This window comes from Podarcis erhardii (genome assembly GCF_964252035.2).
Source record: "Podarcis erhardii genome assembly, chromosome: 3".
NCBI classification, from domain to species: Eukaryota; Metazoa; Chordata; class Lepidosauria; order Squamata; family Lacertidae; genus Podarcis; species Podarcis erhardii.
In genome coordinates, this window is record NC_138507.1 from 100,386,957 (window position 1) to 100,412,550 (window position 25,594).

Below are 25,594 nucleotides of genomic sequence, written 5' to 3' on the forward strand. Positions count from 1 at the left end.
GATGCAGTTAGTATTTTTTAATGCTTCTTGATTTCCAGAGGATGGAACAGCAGGGAGAAAATCTTGACAAATAACAACATGTCTTATAGGCTTTTCATCTGCTGCTGTTGACTACAGTTAATATGATGCTGTTTAACAGCTCTTTGTTAGCTTTCCTTTCTTGTGATCTTTTTTTAAACAACCCAACAACTTATTTTTATTTTAAGCCACCTTTTTAGTTTGATTCCCTCTTGGAAAAGTAGCAGATAATTATCCAAATAAAGAATGTGATCTGAAAGGCTGAGTCAGGCCAAATGTTCTCACTCTTCCCTAACAACATCCTTGCATCTTTCATAACTGGGCTGCCTCTCAGGGTGAGCCAGCATGGCTCAGTGCTGGAGTATGTGAAGTGGAGTAATAGAAGATTTTTTCAGTGGCATTTGCTAAGCCCTTTATTCAAACATTCGGAAGGGCTGTGGCTCTGTGCTGGAGCATCTGCTTTGCATTCTCTGGCATCTCTAGTCCAGGTAGTGATTGTTGGAAGATTCAGGACAGATAAGAGAGAAGACTTCTTCACACAGCACATTGTTAGACTATGGAACTCCCACCCACAAGAGCCAGCAACTTGAATGGCTGTTCTCTGCTTCCATGGTCAGAGACAGTAATGCTTCTGAATAACAGTTGCTGGTATTCCACAGGAAGGGAGAGGGCTCTTCTGCTTGAATCCTGCTTGCGAGTTTCCCACAGGCATCTGGTTGGCCACTGTGAGAACAGGATGCTGGCCTAGATGGGCCATTGGCTATTTTTATGTTCTTACGTTGGGGCTGTCACTGGTATTGCAGCCAGGCTAAGCAGGCAGGCAGGGAGTGCCCAGGCACAGACAGCCAAGGTGTCCTTCTGGGGCTCAGGTTGTTAACCAATCCGGAGGAGAACTGGGGCTCAGCATTATGGGCAGGGCAGATTCATAGTGGTTCCTCCCCTCCCTCTGTTCCCTAGTTCCATTATTATTCACAGAGTGCCACTGGAATAAATGACGCTTCCATAGTAACGTAAGCAAAAGGCAGACGTTCACCATTGAAATTTACACTGTGTGTATTTATTTTCATTTAGCAAGATTTTTTTGACCACTTGATCAAAACTGTCTAAGCTGTGTACACAACTAAACTGTCAGGAAACACAGCTAAAATACACACAAAACCATTGATGTAACTGTATATAGTAACGAAAACACATGCAGATAAAATCTGGGAAACATTTAAAACTAGTATAAGTAAACAAATTATTGGGGTGGGGGTATCTCTCTAAGTAGGCCCATTGATGATGATGATGATGATGATGATGATGATAATGATAATGATGATGATGATGATGATGATGATAATAATTTATTATTTATTATTTATACCCCACCTATCTGGCTGGGCTTCCTCAGCCACTCTGGGCGGCTTCCCAAAAATATTTAAATACCGTAATACATCAAACATTAAAAGCTTCCCTAAACAAGGCTGCCTTCGGATGTCTTCTAAAAGTCTGGTAGTTGTTCTTCTTTTTGAGATCTGGTGGGAGGGCGTTCCACAGGGTGGGTGCCACTACCGAGAAGGCCCTCTGCCTGGTTCCCTGTAACTTGGCTTCTAGCAGTGAGGGAACCGCCAGAAGGCCCTCAGAGCCGGACCTCAGCGTCCGGGCAGAACGATGGGGGTGGAGATGCTCCTCCAGATATACTGAATATTGAAATTAGTGAATTTAGCTTCAGTCATGTCTACTCTGAGTATTTATTGTGTTTTTATCAAAGGAGCTCAAGGTGGCATAGATGGCTCTCCCCCTCCTCATTTAATCCCCACAGCAACCATGTGAGGCAGGTGAGGCTGAGAGGCAGGGACTGGCTCTCACAGTGAGCTTCATGGCAGAGTGGGGATTCGAACCCTGAGTCTCCCAGGTCCCAGTCTCGGGTTTGTTTTGTTTGGGGGAAGAAAGCTGAGGGGTTAAGTCAAAGCATTTTTGGATGTAGCAGGCTTTAAGGTTGGTTTGGAAGAGAGAGAGAAGAGAGGCATAGGGGAATTCCAGGCATTTGGAGCAGCGAGGGAGAGTGGTCAGAGGCAGTAAGTAGAACAGAACACCTCCATGCAGTGCTGGGTTGGATTATAGGAAAAAAGCCTTTCTGTGAATTATTCTGGACTTGCATCATCCTTGCTACATAGAAGCTGGCTTTTAACTGTTTCTCTTTTTGGAACATTTTGTCCCTCCCTCCTCCTCCTCCTCCTCCTCCTCCTCTCTGGGCATAGAAAAGCAACACTTTTGCTAAGGCCTTTTCTTGGCATGTGTTCTTTTCAACAAATCCAGCTTTGGAAATCTCACTTAAGCCAGAAAGGGTTTTCTGTTTGTCTATCTCTACCCATTGACGACAGCTTACTAGGGGTCTTTTATTTTGTGTTTCAAACATGTCGGGTTTTGTGTCCTGTCTGACCTTTGGCTTCTGTTTGGGCAGGGGGCGCGTCTGAAAAAGGGTTCATTCTCGTCACCGTAATTTGTTGTTCTCTCCCACCTCCGAAGGAAATCTGAAGGAGCAGAAAAGGCCTGGCTAGTGGTGCAGCGGTAAAATGTGGCAGATACACACTGCTTGGATGTGCCCAAGGAAGAATTAGATGGGTGGGAGAAGCCCTGAATTGGATGCAACAGAAAGAGGTGGAAATGAGACCTATAGTGGTTAAAGTGAGGTTGAGAGGCCAGAGTTTGAACCCCCACTCAGCCATGAAGCTCACTCAGCCTAACCTACCTCACAGGGTTGTTGTGTGAGGGTAAAATGAGGAGGGGTAAAGAACTGCCTATTCCACCTTGAGCTCATTGAAGGAAAGGGTGAGGGAATATACATGCAATAATAATTAAATTAATAAGGGGGAGAGCGAGCGAGCAAGATGCAGGTTTGTAAGCTTCACCCCCTGGAATTTGGCCCTTGGCAGACTACGCCCAACAAAATGCAGCCCCCTCCAGAACAAAGGTTGACAATCTGGGGTCTGGGGTCACTGCAAACGGTGCACAGTTCCAAAGGATTTTGCTGCCTTCACATTGTTGTAACAAGTAGTGTTTGGCATTGAAAACTGCTACTGGTAGGAATCACTGGAATTAATGGCTAATCTTCATGCTGTTATATGTAGGCCTCCATCCCAGAATTGGCATCACTTTTAATTTATCTTGGTGGACTCCAGGCAATTCCTCAACACAGTTCCCACTGCTGATGTTCTTCTTTCCCCCCACCTGAAAGGCCAGCTGCCTCCTGCTTCTGTTTGACTTTTGCTTCTTTCCTGCTTGCTTGGCCTAACACTCCCTTCCCAGTTCTCTGCCCCAAAAATTAAGGTGTAAGAAAACTGCCACAAGTACAGATCTGATGCCAAAGTGTCTATTGCTGGTTTCAGTTTCCTCCCCCCCCCCCGCTTTTAACATTCCCATTTGTCTGATGCTCCCTTTCCTAAAAGCAGTGTTTTGATGTGCAAAGGCACTTATTTCAGACAAGGAGTAATTACTTCATACAACCATACATTTTTTGAAAGGCTTGGTTTCCCCAGACAATGACAGATCTCTGGCATGGGGCTGCAAGAGTCAAAGCTGGTGAACGTTCATTCGCACATTTTAAAGCAGCAGCAAGTCCTGTGCAGACTTACCTGGGAATAAGTTCCACTGGAAACATTTGATTCTGAGTAAGATTTCTATAGCAGGGGTGGCTAACCATTTTTTCAGACTGGGTGCCACCTTGAAGCTTGATCAGTCCCCCAAAGGGCTGTGTGTCAATATGTGTGTGGCCAAAGTGTAAAAGTAGGTAGGGCAATAAAAGAGGGGGACACAACCAAAAAACCCCTTTGTATAGCATTGCATGGTAAAATTCTCTTGGTGTGACAGAAGGAAAGAGTGTGGTAGCTTCTCCTTCCCTTTCTCACCCTGGTTCTACTGCCCATCTCCTCCAGTACTGTGTAATTGCTCAGGATTGTAAATAGGCCAGACTGCATTGAAATATCTAAATTAGGGGTGGCTTATACATGGGCCAATTCTGACTCCTCACTTTTTTTGTGCACTTCCAAGACACCCCCTTTCAGTAATTTTTTAAAAATGGCTGCTCCCGTGGGTCCCATGTTGGAATCAATATCCCCCATGCCCTGCACAAGAGAGAGGTATTGCCAGGCTTGGCAAAATCATGAGGTTTATGGGGGGAGGGACCCCCCCACAACAGCTCAGTGGGAGGCATAGGAAACCAAGGAGGGGGGTGGGTGGGCTGGACTGAACAGGAAGCCCTGCACACTGCAAGGTGTTGTTGCGGGTCCCACTTGTTTCATATTATGTTGGCAAACGGTACCAAGGACCTAACTTTTGAAAAGGTAGGATATAACCATTTTTAGAAAATAAATGCTGATCTTTTCATTGAGGAATTTCAAATACGCTTCCGAACAAACACTTGACATACTGTTTGGAAAGAAAAAAATAAGCAAAACACTACTATCGCCCAGTCTCAAATCTTCCATTCTTGGGCAAGGTGATTGAGCGAGCAGTGGCCGAACAACTCCAGGCACGCCTGGAAGAAGCGGACCATTTGGATCCCTTCCAGTCGGGATTCAGGCCTCACCATGGGACTGAAACTGCCTTGGTCGCACTGGTTGATGATCTTCGGCGGGCTAGGGACAAAGGTGAGAGCTGTTTCCTAGTTCTGCTGGATCTCTCAGCGGCATTTGATACCATCGACCATAACATCCTTCTGGACCGTCTTGAGGGGCTGGGAGCTGGGGGCACTGTCATACAGTGGTTCCACTCCTTCCTCCTGGGCCGTGTTCAGAAAGTGGTGGTGATGAGTGTTCAGACCCCTGGGCTCTCACTTGTGGGGTGCCCCAGGGTTCTGTCCTCTCCCCCATGCTTTTCAACATTTACATGCAGCCATCAGGAGGTTTGGGCTGGGTGTTCACCAGTATGCGGATGATACCCAGCTCTACCTCTCTTTTAAATCAGAACCAGTGAAGGCGGTGAAGGTCCTGTGTGAGTGTCTGGAGGCGGTTGGAGGATGGATGGCGGCTAACAGATTGAGGTTGAATCCTGACAAGACAGAAGTACTGTTTATGGGGGACAGGAGGCGGGCAGGTGTGGAGGATTCCCTGGTCCTGAATGGGGTAACTGTGCCCCTGAAGGACCAGGTGCGCAGCCTGGGAGTCATTTTGGACTCACAGCTGTCCATGGAGGCACAGGTCAAATCTGTGTCCAGGGCAGCTGTTTACCAGCTCCATCTGGTACGTAGGCTGAGACCCTATCTGCCTGCGGACTGTCTCGCCAGAGTGGTGCATGCTCTGGTTATCTCCCGCTTGGACTACTGCAATGCACTCTACTTCAAAGGGCTACCTTTGAAGGTGACTCGGAAACTACAACTAATCCAGAATGCGGCAGCTAGACTGGTGACTGGGGGCGGCCGCCGAGACCATATAACACCGGTCTTGAAAGACCTACATTGGTTCCCAGTACGTTTCCGAGCACAATTCAAAGTGTTGGTGCTGACCTTTAAAGCCCTAAACTGCCTCGGTCCAGTATACCTGAAGGAGCGTCTCCACCCCCATCATTCTGCCCGGATGCTGAGGTCCAGTGCCGAGGGCCTTCTGGCGGTTCCCTCATTGCAAGAAGCAAAGCTACAGGGAACCAGGCAGAGGGCCTTCTCGGTAGTGGCGCCCGCCCTGTGGAACACCCTTCCAGCAGATGTCAAAACGATAAACAACTACCTGACATTCAGAAGACATCTTAAGGCAGCCCTGTTCAGGGAAGTTTTTAATGTATGATATTTTACTGTATTTTTGCTTTCTATGGAAGCCGCCCAGAGTGGCTGGGGAGGCCCGGCCAGATGGGCGGGGTATAAATAATAAATTATTATTATTATTATTATTATTATTATTATTATTATTACTGATCTAAGGGGAATCCTTTATAAATTATTTGCTGTTGAAGATTTTTTTCCTCCTGTATTATAACAGTGCATGAACACAGCACAGGTTTTAGTTCAGTGTTTATTTTCTTTAGTTTATTTTCTAAAAATATATCATTCAATAAATTTTGTGACTTGTCTGTCAAGCTGCATTTGGGGGGGTGGGATTCATTGATGTAGTCCAGCCTTCCCCAACCTTTACCTTCCAGCACAGCTGATTGAGAGTTGTAGCCCCAAACATCTGGAGGCTGAAGGCTCTGAGCGCATGTGCTGGGTAGCGCCTAACATGTGAAAAGGTCTCCCCTCTAGATGGAGTCTGTAAGCTGATGGTGCTTATCTTCTGCCTGTAAAAAACCTCCCTGCATCTAAGCACTTAAAATTAGCCTTCACTCCATCCTCCTTGAGATACTAGCTTTCTGCTTGCGGGGGGTGGGAGCTTTTGGGTAGGAGCAGATTTAAGCAAACAACCGCTCTTCCTTCTGACTAAACTGAAGTATACCAAAAGAATCATACTGTCAGGTGAGTGCCTCTTAGTCTCTAATACACATCAGAGGGGGAGTTCAATGCACTGATGATATATATATATATTTTAAGAAGCATTCATACGTTCAAATAATGTACTAATGCCTCCTTTCCTCCATCCGCATTTGCAGCTTCACGGATATTGTTACCAAGACAGCAATGACATCGCAGACACCCTGACTGCCATCACAGAACTGGGCTCACCCCTGGAGATGATCCAGCTTTTACAAATTTCCTGGGAGGACAGGTTTCGCGTAAGTAAAGTTTCAAAGCTGCAATTTGAAGAGGCATTAACCATTGGTGGAGGTTTCAGAATATGTGTGCAGAATGGAGCAGGATCCCCAGGACCAGTTCAAGACAGCTGGCAGCTGAATCTTACTTTGTCCCCTGTGGTAGGATAACATCACTGCACCTGAGGCAGCATGATAGTTTTGGGTAGCTGGGACAGACCATGAAGCATACAGAGCTGTGTCTTCCAACAGAGGGAAACTGGCCTTAGGAGGCCACTTGCCCCCTTCCCCCTTGCATTGGCCGCCTGAGGCAGTTGTCTCACTTTGACCAACGGTAGGGCCAGCTCTGAGGATCACACTTGCTGTCTCAAAACCATCTCAAAAGCAGCTGGTTGGGTGAAGTGGCAGCACTAACTCTGCTGGGCCCTCTCCTATATCAGTGGTCTGTGGTGGGCTTATGTGGCAATGGCAAGCGGCAGCACTGTGATCAGCATGAAGCAACTTTGAACTCCCGCAATGGTGCGTTCCAGATGTTGAGGACTCCAGTTCCCATGTTTCCTGACCGTTGACCATGCTGGCTCTGGTGCACTGTAGTTGAAAACATCTGAAGGGTACTCTTTTGGCTTCCCCTGCCCTTGGGTGATGCTGTGTTGCGGGCAATTTTAGTGGCAGCTCCTAGCCACCTGATGTAGAGGGTCGAGGGCAAATGTCAGCCCAGCAAGGGGGCCACATGGAGCCCCACTAGCTGCCTGAGGATGCTGTCTCCTGATGCTGCTTCTGGTTGCCTCCAAAGCTCAAACCCAGGGTTTCCCAAACTTGGGTCTCCTGCTGCTTTAGGACTACAACTCCCATCATCCTTAGCTAGCAGGTCAGGGATGATGGGCACTGTAATCCAAATACAGCTGGTGACTCAAGTTTGGGAAACCTTGCTCTAGCCCTACAGATGCTGCTGGGGTCCCCAGCCCCTCATCAGCCCCAGCAACCATGACCAGTGGTCAGGGATGATGGGAGCTGTAGTCCAACGATATACGGAGCACGACTGGCTCTTCACTCCTCCAGTAAGCCAAGCCAGAGATGGGATTTGCAATGGGTCTTGCAGTGGTGTGTTGGCTTGCCAAAGATTAATGTGTGCACCTATGGGGTAAGCCTACATTTCTCTCTGGGACATCTAAGGGGACAAACTTTTGTGCTGAAGACCAGGGGAATTGATGGAGAGATCCTCTTGTGTGTGCACTTGGCTCTTGTAACCACCCAATCTGTTTCGAATGATGAAAGGGCTGTTGTCTTTTTTATTTTTTTCATGCTCTGCAACAATAAACAGATCCTTCTAGGACGGCCTTGTTAGGGAAGCCAGGCGTGACAACGTGGCTCTTGTTGTTTCAGATCTGCTTCAGCTTAGTTCAGCTTCTGCATTATCTGGCCCACTCTCCCCTTGGCTCCGTGACTCTCTTGGATTTCCGACCCCGGCAGTTTGTGATTGTGGACGGAGAGCTCAAGGTGACGGATCTGGATGACGCCAGCATCGAGGAGGCCTCCTGCACGAGCAGCAGGGACTGTTTCATGGAGTTCCCGGCAAGAAACTTCAGCCTGCCTTGTTCTCCTGAGGGCAAATGCCAAAGTATGAATGAGAAGAGGAATCTTTACAATGCCTACAGGTATTGAAGCAGCTGGAAATGAATGGCTATGGGCTGTCATGAGTGGGAAACCTTTGGTTTCCCCCTGTTAAGGTTCACATTTCCTTGGGAGTGTTGGGATCCACCTCCAGAGCCCTTCCGAATGTTAGAGATGGCTTTATTTCAGGAGTGGGGAACCCTACCATAGGCTACATTCCCTGTGTGGCCCTCCAGTTGTTTCTGAACAACAACTCCCATCATCCCTGCCCATTGACTGTGTTTGTTAGGGTTGATGGGGAGCTAAGCTGAGCAACACCTGGAGGACCAAGGTTCCCCACTCTTGCCTTAGGGCCTGCATGCTGACAGTGAGCAACACCAGATCCCAAAGTGGGCAGGACTGCCTAGTGCATCCCCTCTTTTCCTGTGCTATCTCATCTCTCACCCTCTGTGCCACCTTCCACCATCCTGTCCATTCCAGCTTCATCCGTCTCCAGGGTAATGTTGCACCCTGGGCTCACTATCTGACTCACTATGGAGCAGTCATATTCCCTTCTCGGTCTCCCCACTTTCTCCCCTACTTTCTCACACACATAGGCACCAATTCTATGGGGTTGACGACAGCTCAACCATCCAAAGTATGCAGACTGAGCCCTCCCGAATCTTGAGGGCCTGGTCACAGAAATGATGGTGGGCCTTGTGGCCTTCTCCCGACACACGTGATGTCACATGCACAGGTGACAAGCTCTGCCTCATTTCACATGAAACTCTGTGCCTCTGCTCACACAGAACACAAACGAGAAAGAGACCCTGAAAAAAGAGGGGCCTGGAGAGCCCCACAGCGTCTGGTGGGCTGCATGAAATTAGGACAGGGGGTGTAACTTCCTCATGACTTATTTTCTTCTTGATTATCCAGAAGGACCACATTTGGAAGGGATGTCTTTAAAGACGCGCAGCAAACACAGTCTGGCTCTGAAGGCCAAATAAATGCTAAATTTAAAGTGTTACATTACTCACACTTTCTCCAAAAACACGCTCAAGATGTTTGTTTTGAAGAAAAATCAGCTGCAGGGCCTTGATCTGCAACATACCCCCAACTTGAAGTAGGAAACAGCAACAGAGTCTTGCTGAAAAAAAATCCCCCCATAGCTTTTTGCTTCTGAAGGTGAAGTTTGCCACAAAGAGTACATTTTGCAGGGGAGGGGAGTAGCAACTGGGTGATTTTCAGCAGTGAGCAATTGGGTCCATGTTCTAGACATGAGCCCTGCAGCTGATTTTTCTTGAAAATATTTTTTAAAAAAGCATTTTGTTTTAAAGTGTGAGCAGTGCAAAATGTAGTTTGGCCTTGACTCTCTATGGTTCATTTGGTGATCAGGATTCTATGTTTACTCCCCATGTGTCTTCATGTTCTCAAGGCATGGTTTGAAGGCATGCAATGTAGCAATCTACTGAAGCTAAGCATGTCTAGGTCTGGTCAGTCCCTTCGGTGGGAGTCTGCCTGGGAACCCTATAAAAAAAGCATCTTTATAGTGTGGCTCATACAAAACCACTCATCAGAGCTGAGAAGGACTTTTAACTTGAACCCAGCTCCGTATTCTATTTGCAAACCAATAAATCTTATATTAATTCTTTCCTATGACTTCATTTAACACACATGCAGCAAGTGTTTTTATTTTCTCCCCCAGGTGTGAGCGACTTTTTTATATAACTGACAGCAGGATCTATGCATGCAGAGAAAATGTTATTTCTTACTTTTTAGGACAGGCGTAGGGACAGGGCAGCATCCACTGAAATGTCCTATTTATGTTACCAATCTGCCCATGACATAATAATTTACGTCTCATGGGTCTGTTTATACTGTCCATCTTGTTAAAAGTCACTCTGAAAAAGAGACTTGATAGACTGCAATGGTAGTATGGGATTGGCAGAAGAAATTCAAATTTCATATCCCTTGATAAATCATGCCATTGTGGTTTAAAAATTTTAGTTTTCCGGTAAGTTTTGCCATTTCTGTATATTCCAAAGGTTTTTGATCCATTCTTCTTTTGGAGTCTAGTTGATTCTGCTTAACATTACCTGCACCCCATCTTGAGACTATTATAAGCTCCAGACTTTCAGCTTACAAATATTGCTCAACTTCTCCCATTCAACCCACAAGTTTGATTAACATCAAGCCTCCAGAAAAATTCTAGACAACTCAAAATTTTAATTGCTACTTAGTGACATTTTGATTGGTCCAAATAAGGTTATTGCCTGACTTTGGAGCCTTTGTGTAGCAAATTATGCAGAGCCACTAATGAAAATAGGCTCATTTAAAAATGAGAGGGGAAAAAAAAAACCAACCTATTATGAGGCATTGTAACTCAAATTCCAACAATGTGAATTAGAATTATAAACCAAATTCTGTCGACTGAATTCTGCGTCTTACATAAATTGTGTCATATGTGCCATACTTTTGCCGGGAAGCACTGAAAAATATTAGTGGTTTGATGTCAATCTGGCTGGTTGCTTTTTGGGATTGGACATATGAAAGACGTTTTGAATCTACAGTCCTTAAATAAATAAAAAGCCTTGTCCAAGCAGAGGCAGACAGCTTTACAAATAGATCAACTTCATGGTGTGTGTGTGTGTGTGTGTGTGTTTACTTCAAATCTCTACATTAATAAAGTATTTACAGGTAGTTAGTTACAAGGTGGCCTTGTCCAAAGCAGCTCTGTCTATGCTTCACCCAGCAGCTGTGTGAATATAGCCGCAGCTCTATATTTAATTATAGAATATGATTCTATTTCCTGCATAGCTCAGAGACTTGTAAATTACTGGAATTTTATTATTCATTTATGATGTCCTGCGGTTACTAAACTCGCAAAACTAACAACTTTCACTTCTTTGTAGGTTTTTCTTTACTTATCTTCTGCCGCACAGTGCCCCTTCATCCCTGAGGCCGTTGCTCGATGAGATTGTCAATGCTACAGGTAAGAAACGTGTCATGATCTCCACTGGATTAAACTGAAAGCTTCCCTTCTCTCTAGCATCCTGCATCCCACTGTGGCCAATCGGATGCTCTTCCTCCGTCAGAACATTAGAATTCATGCGCATCCTATGAAGCTGAGCACTAGAAGATCCAGGACAGAGAAGAAACAGAGAAGATGGATCTTGCTCCTACAGGAAGCACAGTGATGGCCGCCAACCTGGATGACTTTAAAAGAGGATTAGACGCCTTTGTGGAGGATATGAGCCATGATTGCTGTGCTCTCCTTGGTCGGGGGCATTAATGCTTCTGAATACCAGTTGCTGGAAATGACAGAAGGGGGAGAGCACTGTGGCGCTCAGATCCTGCTTTGTGGCCATGGGCATCTGGTTGGCTACTGGCCTGATCCATCAGGGCTGGTCCTGTGTTCAAGAAGTCCGGATGCAGGATTTGAAGGCAATACAGTGGTACCTCAGGTTACAAACACCTCGGGTTACAAACACTTCGGGTAACAGACTCCGCTAACCTAGAAGTAGTACCTCGGGCTAAGGACTTTACCTCAGGATGAGAACAGAAATTGTGCGGCGGTGGCGGCGGGTGGCCCCATTAGCTAAAGTGGTACCTCAGGTTAAGAATGGTTTCAGGTTAAGAACGGACCTCCGGAACAAATTAAGTTCGTAACCAGAGGTACCACTGTACAGTGGATGCTCGGGTTGTGAACGTGATCTGTGCGGGATGCACATTCGCAACCCGCAGTGTTCGCAACCCGCAGCGGCACATCTGTGCATGCGCGGATTGCAATTTGGCGCTTCCGCGCATGCGCGACCGCCAAAACCCGGAAGTAACCCGTTCTGGTACTTCCGGGTTTTGGCGGGTGCATAACCCGAAAAAACACAACCTGAAGTGGTTATAACCCGAGGTATGACTGTAGATAGGTCTATCATCCCCCAGCAACTGGAATGCAGTGGGGGGAACGTTAAGAACATAGGAAGAGTCTGCTAGGGCCCCCCATTTGCTGCTCCTTGGAGAAAGACAGAAGTGTGATTAATAATAGTTTCATTTGTTCTCCCTTGCTGTCCCATCTATTGCCCCAACTTTAGTCATTTTGCCCCCTATTAGCCTCCACGATGAAGCTACACCTCGCCTGTCTAAAGCTTCCTTAGCTGTTGCTGTATACCAGGTTTCTTTCTGTCTCTAAGCTGTTTCCCTTCTTATAGGAGAACTTCAGTGGGGAATAGACGAAACGGCTGCTCAGCTTGAAAGAGTTTTGCATTTATACAAGAGTGGCATGTATCTCCAGAATTCTACACGAACACCTCGGTCAGGTAAAGTATCACTCCCTATGGGCCAGCAAATTAGTCTTGATTAAGGATGGCTGCATGCTGCCTTTCTGGGTAGGGGCCTGGTTGTTTTGTTGCAGTCCCACATGGGTCTTGATGGAGGGTGAGAATTCAAAGCAGTGCCACCTTTTGATCTTCTTCTTCTTTGGCCATCACTCGTAGCCGAGTAAGATTGTCTTCCATGAACACAGCCTTAACAGTGAGTTCGTAAGTGACTGTGGAGACCAGTTCTGGATCCACACGTCCTTTCACAGTGGGGACATAGGTTTCTGGGCAGGAGTTGATCATGGTGAGGGTTTGCCAAGCATGCCTTCCGCCTCGCTCGTTTCTCCCTTTCGTCCTGAGTATGAGTGTCTTCAAAGTCCATGACACCTTTGGTAAAGGCTGTTCTCCAACTGGAGCGCTCACAGGCCACTGTTTCCCAGTTGTCTGTGTTTATACCACATTTTTTAAGATTTGCCTTGAGACAGTCTTTAAACCTTTTTTATTGACCACCAGCATTACGCTTTCCATTTTTAAGTTCGGAATAGAGTAGTTGCTCTGGAAGACAATAATCAGGCATCCAAACAACATGACCATTCCAACGAAGTTGATGTTGAAGAATCATTGCTTCAACACTGGTGATCTTTGCTTCTTCCAGTACACCTTCTGGTAGCTCACTGACAGCTCAGGGGTGGGGTTGGTAAAGGTGTCATTGGATTTGGGCTCTCAGACTCCTAATGGTGATTGAGCATCAAGCTGTCTGTGTCTTTTTATCCCGGCTTGAGGTCTCTTGGTTGTATGGTGCTATCATATGGGTAGCAGAACTATAGAAGTATAGCAGTAGCATCCCAGGTAGTCAGATGACCTCCAACCACCCTATGGGTAGGCTTTGTGTATGGCTAAGGACCAGAGGGATGAACAAAGTAGAAATTTCAGTGAGGGGACTGTTGTGGGAGTAGTTCCAATCCTGGTTGTTGGGTTGAAACCACCCCAATTGCATTTCAGCTGCACAATCCATCCTTTGTTGGGAGAGTGCCAGGATGCTGGGAATTATTCTGAATCCAGTTTTAACAGCATCATTAGAATAGTACAGGGTTCTGTAGAACACCCTAACAGAAACCGTGCGTTGACCTGCTAAGCTACACTGACAGTCAGCTGGAGTAACATCTAGTCAGACTTAGGTTTTATTCCTCGGGAACTCATGTAACAGCAACTTATTAGCATCCAATTACATCTGCTTTGGCATTGGCTGAGATCCATTTTGTTTAGAAACCATTATGATAGTTCTCCCTAAACCGCCAGAAGAGGTTGGGCTTTAAATCACAATAGTTTTTAATTATCTGCACATTTCATCCCTGGCCCAGAATCCTACCTGTTATCAAGCAGGCTATCCCATCTATTTCAGTGGCAGCAGCAAATCTGCCTTTCCCGTTCAACGCTCGAATGCCCTCTGCTGCTGCTGGACTGAAGGTTCTTTATCAATGTACAGTGGTGCCTCGCAAGACGAAATTAATCCGTTCTGTGAGGCTCTTCGTATAGTGGTTTTTTCGTCTTGCGAAGCCCATTGACAGCTTAGCGGATTAGCACTATTAGCGGTTTAGCGGCTTTTAGCGGATCAGCTGATAAGCGGCTTATCAGCGGATCAGCTGATAAGCGGCTTAGGGCTTAGGAAAAGGGGGAAAAAAGGGGAAAAAACCCCGCAGGAACTCGCAAGACATTTTCGTCTTGCGAAGCAAGCCCATAGGGAAATTTGTTTTGCGAAGCGCCTCCAAAATGGAAAACCCTTTCGTCTAGCGGGTTTTCCGTCTTGCGAGGCGTTCGTCTTGCGGGGCACCACTGTATAGGTAAAAATGTTTACAATAGCCTCGCAATTGAGCCTGAACTGTTTCCCAAAGCCTTTTCCCATGCCCAGTTAGTAAGGGAAAGTGTCAGTGGAAAAGCAACTTCATGAAAGTTCTTGTCAATCTGAGCTTTCCCATAAATAAACGTTAACAAGATAAATCTTGGTCATGTTACAGAAGGACTTGGGTCTTAAGCTTTCACTGTGCTTTGGTTGTAAAACTTTTTATAGTGCCGTAAATTATATTCTACTTTGGACTTCGCTTTAGTGACACAGAAACAAAGCATGTGTGTGTGTGTGTGTGTGTGTGTGTGTGTGTGTGTTGCGGGGGGAGGGAGACTTTAATAGTCATGTGTGTTTTCCCTAATCGTAAATCACCCCATTATGAAAGTTTGTTATCTGGATGCTGGGCTATTTAAAATGATGCTGAATTCAAGAATACTTCTACAGGTGTTTTTTAAATACAGGTTGCAATAAACCCTGAAACAAACAAAACAAAAAAGACTGTAAACAGGGAGGGCTAGTGGATCAAAATATAAACTACCTGCCTTTGAATATATTTATAGGTGGCACAACAACTAGAAACAAATATTCCAAATTTTAAAAACAAGGGTTCCAGTTCTTTAATTTGCTTATTCCCATATTTACTCTTGACAGTATCAACAGGAGTAAAATGGCTTCTGAGTAGCTTTTATGTATATTTATTTAGAAAATGGCTATGCCAATACTGCTCCCATTTGGAAAATTCATCTCCCTGATATTAATGGGCAGTATCTGAAGATGTGCTTCCAAGCATGGGGGGAACTTTTCTGTTTGTTGCTGATGTTGCATCCTGGTCCTGCTTGCAGGATTCTCTCTCTTTTTTTATATATATAAATATTTATTAAAGTTTTTGAATACAAATGCACAAATAATAAACAACCTTACTTATATCATAACGTGGTTTCATCACTTCTTTAGACTCCCTCACGTCTCCCGTTCCCATTTACATCGTAAAAAGGTTTTTCCAAGCAAATTATCAACTTGTTTACGATCTTATATCCACTCATTTAAATATAATCTAGCAATTCTCCAAAAAATTTATGTTTTCTTTAATCTCACTTATCATCAAATTCAAATCTAATTTAGTGGTGGCCAATTTTTTATAATCTAGCATCCTTCTTAACATTCAGCCAAATTGCAATGTTTTTGTAAATACGTCTTAAATTTCTTCCAGTCTTCCTCAATCCTCTCTTCTCCCAGGTCTCGGATTCTGCCAGTCATCTCGGCCAGTTGCATATAGTCCATCAGCTGCATCTGCCACTCTTCCAGTGTGGGTAGATCTTGAGTTTTCCAGTTTTTAGCGATGAGTATCCTTGCTGCCATTGTTGCATACATAAAAAATGTTCGGTCCTTCTTTAGCACCTTCTGGCCGACAATACCCAGAAGGAAGGCCTCTGGTTTCTTAGTGAAGGTATACTTAAATACCTTTTTCAGCTCATTATATATCATTTCCCAGAAGGCTTACCTTAGGGCATGAAAGAATGTTCCTTCATTTTCTTTACATTTCCAACATTTATTATCAGACGAATGGTATATTTTGGCAAGTTTAACTGGGGTCATGTACCATCTATATATCATTTTCATTACATTTTCCTTCAGAGCATTACATGCGGTGAAGTTCAGCCCAGTGGTCCACAACCTTTCCCAGTCCTCAAACATAATGTTATGCCCAATGTCCTGTGCCCACTTTATCATAGCCGATTTAACCATTTCGTCTTGTGTATTCCATTTTAACAGCAAGTTATACATTCTAGATAGTACCTTAGTCTTTGGTTCTAACAATTCTGTTTCTAACTTTGATTTCTCCACCTGGAACCCTAACTTTTTGTCATTTTTAAAGACTTCTTTAATCTGAGCGTAATGTAACCAGTCTCGCACTTTATCCTTCATTTTCTCCAAACTCTGCAATTTCCAATTGTCTCCATCTTTTTCTAATATTTCCCAATATTTTGGCCATTTGGCCTCCATATTGGGTCTTTTTCGGGCCTTAGCTTCCAGAGGCGAAAGCCACCTCGGAGTCTTGTTTTCCAATAAGTCTTTGTATTTTGTCCAGACATTAAATACTGCTTTCCTAACAATATGGTTCTTAAAGGCCTTATTGATCTTAACCTTGTTGTACCATAAGTATGCATGCCAACCAAAAGCATTGTTAAAACCTTCCAAATCCAGTACGTCAGTGTCTTCGAGAAGTAGCCAGTCTTTTAGCCAGCAGAAAGCTGCGGCTTCATAGTACAACTTTAAGTCTGGCAGGGCAAAGCCCCCTCTTTCTTTCCCGTCAGTTAATATCTTAAACTTAATTCTGGGCTTTTTGCCCTGCCAGACAAATTTAGAAATATATTTCTGCCACTTCCGGAAGCACTCCGTCTTGTCCACAATCTGTAATGTTTGAAACAAAAATAACATTTTTGGCAATTTTTTTGCTTGCAGGATTCTCATAGCCAACTGGGTGGTCACTGTGAGAACAGGATGAGGGACTATCCAGCAGGCTCATGTTCTTTGGATCTCATAGAGCAGTGGTTTTCAACCTTTTTCAGTCCACGGCTCCCTTGATCAACTGCATTCTTTCTGCGGCACCCCTGTGGGGCTCAGGAGCCCAGTTATGTCACCCCTTTCTTGCAGAGCTGGCAGCCCCTCACCCCTTTTTGAACACCCTCCCTTGCAGAGTGTTCCCTCAGCCTCCTCTTCTCTTCTTTCTCCTTGGGAGCCCTCTGGTCAGCTGCTGTTGCCATCCCTGATCTCTGAGCTGGGTCCCCCAAGAGAGGTGCCTTCCTTATAGCCAGGGCTGCTGCAATAAATAGCTGTGCAAGCCTTTGGCGGGCAGAAGCACAAGAGGACATCAGAGGACAAAGGGAAGGGAAAAGGCACAGAGGCCAGTGTTTCCAGCGGCACCCTGACCAGCATTCAAGGCACCCCAGGGTGCCACAGGACACTGGTTGAAAATGACTCTCATAGTGGCATCCTGTAACGGAAAAGGAGGAGAGAGGTTTTTGTCGATTACCTCTTCCCTCTGTAATGCTCTCACTGCTACAGATGCTGTTTTTAAAGTATTTTCACTCTTTACTCCAGAGCAGCAGTTCTCAACCTGTGGGTCCCCAGATGTTGTTGGACTACAACTCCCATCATCCCTGAGCTCTGGCCTTGCTAGCTAGTGATGATGGGAGTTGTAGTCCAACAACATCTGGGGACCCACAGGTTGAGAACCGCTGCTCCAGAGGAAGCTAGTAGCTGTAAATAGGATGGCCGCATGTCCTGGTTCACAGAAAGAAGGCAGTCCTCTGTTCTGAGGCAGCCACTGTTTGAAAGGCTGTTTGGTGCAAGTCCACCTTGAAGATGGAAATTGTAAGAAAGGAGAGCTGGGAGGACCTTGAAGTTGCCCATCCACGCCTCGCCAGCCATCTGGGCAGGCCACCTGGTCACAATCCTTTCCAGTATGCTGAGATGCATTGTATTTCTAGATACATGATTTATGAATTTGTATTTAGGCCTATCGGTTAGCATATGTAACTTTTATGCAAATCCTTGCCCTCCATTTTGGCACCGCCTCAGCGGCTCCCCTAGCTATAATGCTGTGCCATTTTGCAAATAAGTTCTAATCACTTCCACTTCTCTCTTTGGACCCTGCCTTTGGTATTTAATTTGCCATTACAACAGATGGGTGGCGGCAGGGAGAGTAAAGCGATTTCTTTGTCAAGGCTCCCCGTTGCTGCAGCTGTGTCCCTGGACCAGGGCATATTGGCAGGTGATAAATAGAAAAGGAGACTTGGCAGCTTTCCAACTGGTAGCTACAGTTGGTAGTAAAACACACATACATGCACACACACCCAATTGGGCTGCTGCGGCTGAAATAAATGGCCATTAGGACTGATTAAATTCAGGTGGAGGGTGACTCGAGCTGGCTAAAAGGATGAAACCACAACCTGTTTTCCCTAACTTATATTAAATTGCTGTCCCAGAGCGTATGCTTGCGACCGAGTCTGGGGAGAGGCTGGCATGCCTGTCTGAGCGCAGAGAGCCAAGGTGGCTTTTGGTTTACCAGTAAGAAGGGAGAGAGACTGTTGCACCATGATGGGGTGCAGCAGGGCTTGCAAAAGGCACTAAGTCCAGCCCCCAGCAATACCAGTTAAAAGCAGATGATGAGAAAGGTGTCTCTGCCTCCAGGTGTGTGTGTGTGTGGGGGGGAAACTGTTTTTTTCTACTGGGGGGGGGCTCAGTCTCTTCTCTAATCTGTTGGAGGCCACATGACAGTGGAGGATGTGGCTGGAACCAATGGTGGAAGAAGAAAAATATAATAGCAGCAGCAGCAGCAGCAGCAGCAGCAGCAGCAACAACAACAACAACAACAACAGCAACAACAGCAACAACTTTTTATTTGTACCCTGCCCATCTGGCTGGGTTTCCCCAGCCACTCTGGGCGGCTTCCAACAAAGATTAAAAATACATTAAAATGTCAGACATTAAAAACTTCCCTGAACAGGACTGCCTTCAGATGTCTTCTAAATGTCAGGTAGTTCCACAGGGCAGGTGCCACTACCGAGAAGGCCCTCTGCCTGGTTCCCTGTAGCTTTGCTTCTCGCAATGAGGGAACCACCAGAAGGCCCTCGGCGCTGGACCTCAGCGTCCGGGCAGAAAGGTGGGGGACGCACCTTCAGGTATCTCACTGCTGCTATCCCCACCCCCACCAATAAGTTCAAAACTCTTAATTTGTCCTGAGAACTAGCTCACACCCTCCAACATTTCTCCGATGGAAATAGGGAGTCCTATTTAACAACACAATAATTTTATTATTATTTATACATCTGACTGGGTTGCCCCAGCCACTCTGGGTGGCTTCAAGCCTATTTAAAAACATAATAAAACATTAAACATTGAAAAAAACTTCCCTATACAGGGCTGTCTTCAGATGTCTTCTAAAGGTTGTATAGTTACTTGTCTCCTTGTCTTGGGGGTCCCATACCCTCCAAAATTTCTCTGATGAAAATAGGGACACCCTAAGGAAAAGCGGGACATTCCGGGATCAAATCAAAATCCAGGACAACTTCTGTAAATCCAGGACTGACCCTGGAAAATAGGAACACTTGGAGGGTCTGCTAGCTAGGAAAATGGAAACTGTTGAGAAATTGGAGGGCAGATTTTGGCACTGCGGGAGTACCCTCACTTCATTGACTGTCTTGTGAACTTTACAATAATAGTTTTAAGCAGAAATAAGAGTTTGGGATTAGGATGATGAGTACATTGTAATCTCTATAATGTGACATTACAGTGGTAGCTTTAACCCATGCCATGCCAAACTCTCTCTCTCTCTCTCTCTCTCTCTCTCTGTGTGTGTGTGTGTGTGTGTGTGTGTAGCTGAATGTGTGAATTTATTGCCACTGTTATAGTATTAGGCAGGTTATTTATAGGTTTTTAACGCCATTAGTCTGGAAATTGAGCAGAACTTTGACCTTTTTATGATGTGAGTTGCTACAAGGAGCCTTCAAATTCCATGGACACCATTTAAGCAGGTTTCAAGTTTTGGCAAGACAAAACAATCCTGGCTTGAACCAAACCTTTCTAAGTTGGGTGATTGTGGTGGAATTCCTAAATTTAGTTCTGAGTACATTGAATAGAAATAAGGCCTGTGTCACCAAATGGCATCCTATTACCAGGAGTTTTTTTTGGGGGGTGAAATAATAGTAGTAGTAGAAGAAGAAAATATGGTTTAGGTTTATTAAATTTATGTATTGCTTCCCACTAATAAAGTCCTCAAGCAATTTAGAACCAAGTAAAAATATAATGTTGAAATCACTAAACATATTTAAAACAGATTTAACAATGCAATACCAAATCATTGGTCTTGCCCAAAGGCCTGTGAAAAGAAAATAATTTTTTACTGGTGCCAGAATGCTGACAAGGGTGAAGCCAGGTGGGTCTCCTTGGAGGAGAGCAAACCAGGGGTCAGCAAACTTTTTCAGCAGGGGGCCGGTCCACTGTCCCTCAGACCTTATGGGGGGGCTGGACTATATTTTGAAAAAGAAAAAAAGAACGAATTCCTATGCCCCACAAATATCCCAGAGATGCATTTTAAATAAAAGGACACATTCTACTCATGTAAAAACACGCTGATTCCCGGACCGTACGTGGGAAAATAGGGACACTTGGAAGGTCTGTAACTCCTGTAGTAGAGTTTATACACACCCCTCCCCAAATGCCCACTCACATTGCTGGATTTAGATGAAACCACAGACAGGAAGACCACATATTCCACCGCCCAGAGTCCATGTGCCATGGCACCTGTCGCTTTGGCAACAGCCAGGTCGGAGTAGGAAGTGTGGATTGTGAAGAGCGGCCCAATTTAGTCCTTTGGTGGTCCAGTCTGAACCTACTTATCTCCTTTAATTGCATGTACAATCCCCCCACAAAGGATCCTTGTTCAATTTTTCTGTATACTTTAAATACCCATGCGACTATAGTATAGTCCTCCAAGGCCTGAGAGGCACACTTGCCATAGGTTTCTAGTGATATTTATGAGTTCGTCATAAAGCTCTTGTTTCAAATGGGCCTAATTCTTAAGAAGCCATTACAGCCAGCATCTCTTTTTCTTTGTCTAATAGTTTGCATCCATCTGTGCTGTGCGTCAAGGCTTCTAGCACGTGCTGACGGGTTTATGGATCCCCTGGGCCTTGTCTTCCAGCCTGCATAGTGCATTTTGGGTGTGTGTGTGTGTTTCTTCCATTGGCTGGCCTGCTCTCCACTCGCTTCTTCCGTTCCTCTCTGGCAAGGCAAAGCAAAGCAAAACAGAGGACAAATAATGTTGCGTTCTTTTCCTCCACCGGGTGTTCTGCCAATTGTCAGCCGGTGTGGTCCATTTGACAGAGTACTGGACTTTAACCTGACTTCAGACCTTCGTTCAGCCATGAACTCAGTGGGTGGGCTTTGGCACATCATTTTAGTGGGGAATGATGCAGGCCCACCTTAGAAAGTTGCTGAAGCAACAATGAGCAGGTACCTCACAGATTCTTAAGGCTGTTGTGGTTCCCCACTTCAGTGAGGGACAGGATGTTCCAGAGCAGTGCTACCGAGCTTGATTTCGTTGGATGAGACTGTGATGGAGACTTATGTCACCTCTGCAATATTTGAAAGTAGCTTTTCAAAAAGCTTTTGAGAAAGTCCCGCGAGTCAGATTAGCAGTCGTGGAATAAGAGGAGAGGTCTTGTTAGGACCGGGAACTGATTAAGAAACAGGAAGCAGAGAGCAGGGAAAGATGGACAGTACAATAAAAAAACTGCAAATATATTTAGAATAAAACAGTGCAAGATTCAAAATAGGCACCCATGCTTGAGAGACCCATTCATCCCATTGAGAAAAAGTTCTGGAACAAAAATGTCATCAGTTGTTTTCCAGAAAGTGCAGATAGTTCCTGTCATATCACAACAGGGAAATAGAAAGTGAAGTCCCCTAAGGATTGCTATTCACAAAGCTAATTTTAAAAATTATTAATTGCTCTTCAGTTCAAACTGCAAATTTAGGATTTTGAATCGAATAGGTACAGTTGGTTCTCAAACAGAATGCGTTCTGGGAGTCCGTTCGACTCTCGGAACTGGTCAAAAACCAAGGCACGGCTTCTGATTGGCTGCAGAAGCATCCTGAAGTCAACCAGAAGCCGTGCAAGACATTCAACTTCTGAAAATCATTAAAAAACCGGAACACTCACTTCCAGGTTTTGATCGTTTGGGAGCCGATTTGTTTGGGAGCCGAGGCATTTGAGATCCAAGGTACAACTATATAGGTAAAAGTCCAAAAAATCACTGGTGAATACCAGTGATTTAAAGGGGAAGGGTCACAGTTCAGTGATGGCACATGCTTTGTGTACAAAATTTCCCCTGGCATCTGGTGAGGCTGATACCTTGCGGACCTTCCACGACTCCTTTTAGATAATACTGATCTATTTTACATATTTCATTTCATTTATCTGGGCTCTCCTTCTATCCTGGAGCCCAAGGTGATGCACCTATGGTTCCGAATCAGTCCAGACCTAGCCCTGTTTAGCTTCAGCAAAGTGGTGGCCTCATGGGACTTCAGATCATCCCCTGGAACCAATGGTTTGGTTTGGTGTGAGACAACTTCCTGTGTGACTATAGGGTTGGAGAACCTCTTCCAGCCGTGGAGCCATATTGCAGACTGGCCAGAGGCAAAAGGTGTCAGAACAATAGACGGGACTTTTTTTACCTCTGTGCAATGAACTAAATCCCAGCCATCCTCCATCAAGGCTAGCAATGGGCATTATCAGAGTTGAAAGGCAGACCTCATAAGTTTAAGGCACCCTTCAGCCAGGTCAAAGTAGCCAAAGAGCGTGCAGAGCAGGACCAGTGTGGGGTGCAGCCTGCAGAGAAAGGCCATGGCCTATGAGAGTCCTGAGGGCCAGATAGAAAGATCCTGAGGGCCACATTTGGGCTTCCTCACTCCTGCTGCAAATAGTTTTTGGACATTGACAACATTTGCCTCTTCCAGTTTACGGGTGATGTTCTCTGTGTTCACAAGGTCAGCTGATACTCATCTCGCTCTGTGTGGGGTACTGTCTCCTTCCTGGAGGAGGAGCAACACATTCCGTTCCCCCACTGGCCTTGCTTTTAAACTAGCATGCAGACGGAAGAAAAATAACAACTGTTGAAAATCAGTGGCTATTCTAAGTTCCGTGCCAGTCTTGAGAATCTGCCAAAAACTGCTCCAAACAGAGGCCCTGTGTCCTCATAGAGGGCCCCCTTCCAGTTGTCCTCCTGTGGTGCTTCTCAAACCTTTCTCTTTCTCAGATGGCAGCTTTCTACCTTTCGCCTCCTGCTCAGCAACTTCCTCATCTCGGTAGGGATGGATGAATCTGTCAGATTCAGTCCTCACCCCCCCACCCCTATTTCTCATTTTTCCAGTTGTAATTTTCCACATGCATTGCTGTTATTAAAAAAAAGAAGTCTGCAAAAAATATCATAGCATTTTCGTGCACATTAATCCTAATATACACATTTCTGGACTCATTTTTCGTTTGGGGAGCTGCAATGCAAAATTCAGGAGAAGCGTGAATTTCAACGGGTAGTTGCATTTTTCAGTCCACGTATAGTTTTCGGGAAGTGGGAATGAGTTGGGTGGTTCTCATTAGAACGAGACCAGAAATTATTTTTCGACTCATTTCGGGACCCAACTAGTCCCCCTCCTCTCTTCACATTTGTGTGCAGCCTGCGTTGCCATTTACTAAATATGTTATGACATAGTATTTATATTAGTCCAGAGCCCGGAGACCTTTGGAGACCTCTGTGGCTTCCGGGCTCTAGGAATTTGACAGATGGGTCTGTGCCGCATACCTCTGCAAGCTGCCAGGAGTGGAAAGATTTACTTTATTTGCCTGAACCTTTTCACAGGAACAGAACACGTTAGGTAATATTACAAGAGCTTTATTTAGACCACGGAACTCACAGGGGCTGGTGGGGGGGGGGGAGAAGAGTGACTGTTAGTCTATCTCTGGTAATGACATTTTGAGCAGGCAGAGCAGTAGGGCGAAAGCCAGAATTAATGGCAGCAAAAAGAACAAGCTATGCAGACGTTGCTTATTTGATAATAACGAATTGATCAGATACTGTATAGAATTAGAGAATGGTAGGGTCAGAACGTCTCCTTAGGGGTAAAGGGACCCCTGACCATTAGGTCCAGTTGTGGCCAACTCTGGGGTTGCGGCACTCATCTTGCTTTATTGGCCGAGGGAGCCAGCGTACAGCCTCGGGGTCATGTGGCCAGCATGACTAAGGCACTTCTGGCAAACCAGAGCGGTGCACGGAAACGCTGTTTACCTTCCCACTGGAGTGGTACCTATTTATCTATTTGCACTTTGTGCTTTTGAACTGCTAGGTTGGCAGGAGCAGGGACCGAGCAACGGGAGCTCACCCCGTCGCGGGGATTCGAACCGCTGACCTGATCGGCAAGCTCTAGGCTCAGTGGTTTAGACCACAGCGCCACCTGCGTCCCAGCCCCCAAGGGGTAATCTCGTCCAACCCACAGCAATGCCATACCATTCAACTGCCCCATTTTAAGCAGGAATTACAGAAGCCAATCCTGGCTTCTGACCCGTTTTTGGTCCAGTACTCTGGTGTGACCAGCCTGACTCGCACCAGAATACCGGACCAGGTTGAACTAGATGATCCTTGTGCATAGCTGTCATATTTTCCCTTTTCTTGAGAGGAATCCTATTTGGAATGAGGGAATTTCCCTTAAAAAAAGGGAAACGTTGGCAGCTATGTCCTTGTGGCCCCTTCCGAACTTACAGTGCTATGATTCTATGAAGGCTGCCCCCCAAGCATCTCCTTGGGGTTCAACAGGAGTTGCTTTAGCATGACAGCTGTCTCCTTTTGGCTTTGAGCTACAACCTGGAGTTTCAGTGGGTAAGGAGTGAGGTGGGGCTGCATGTCAGATGAGCTGGAAAACAGTGCTCAGCTTACACTCTTGAGGCTTTGAGCCAGAGCTGCTTAAAAAGGACCAGGAGGCTTGGGGGGAAGGAACAGTGAGATGTCAGTGCACTAGTTTAACCCCAGACTCAGGTTACCAGTCGTTCTCATTCTGAATTGCAGATTCAGTGCTCTTGCCATTCAGGCTAAATCTCTCTTGTAAGGATCTCTTGTCGTCTTTCCGGCATACATAGAAGGGACCCGAGGGTCATTTAGTCCAACCCCCTGCAATGCAACTAATACAGAGAATTAGTTGGGTTTTGTGGGTCTTGGGAGTTGATCCCAAGGTTTGGGATTTTATCCTTCTGGTCAGCACCCAGGAAAGGTGTCAGATATCAGGATGTAGGTCCAGAATTAAGAAGGCAAGTTATTTTGAGAACCTCTGTGGTGAAGCTCTGTGGTACCCATTTTTGTTTTTGCTTTTAAAAGTGGTTGCTGGCAGCATGAGACTCATGGCTTTCTCCACCATTTTTTTGGGGGGGGGCTTCAAAAGCAAATTCCCATCCTTTAGGATTCAGATAATAAGTTTAGTGGGCAGTACCTGGTGTCTGTGTATGCTGCTTGAGTAAGATTTCTATGGATTGGGGGGGTGGGTGGCATAGAGTTTTAGCGGCCTGCATAGCTTCATGTCTCTCCCACAAGTGGCATGCAAAGTTTGTGACTGTCCTTAATATGGA

At 45.6% G+C, this 25,594-nt stretch overlaps 1 protein-coding gene across 1 annotated transcript in view; it reads left to right on the top strand.

The window, feature by feature from the left end:
• The window catches only part of PKDCC (protein kinase domain containing, cytoplasmic), a 43,300-nt gene that overhangs the window by 13,469 nt on the left and 4,237 nt on the right, over positions 1-25,594 (top strand). Inside the window, exons 2-5 of the mRNA XM_081854792.1 lie at positions 6,574-6,696; positions 8,056-8,327; positions 11,175-11,254; positions 12,468-12,575. Coding sequence (XP_081710918.1) covers positions 6,574-6,696; positions 8,056-8,327; positions 11,175-11,254; positions 12,468-12,575 — 583 coding nt within the window. The remainder of the gene's footprint in view (positions 1-6,573; positions 6,697-8,055; positions 8,328-11,174; positions 11,255-12,467; positions 12,576-25,594) is intronic.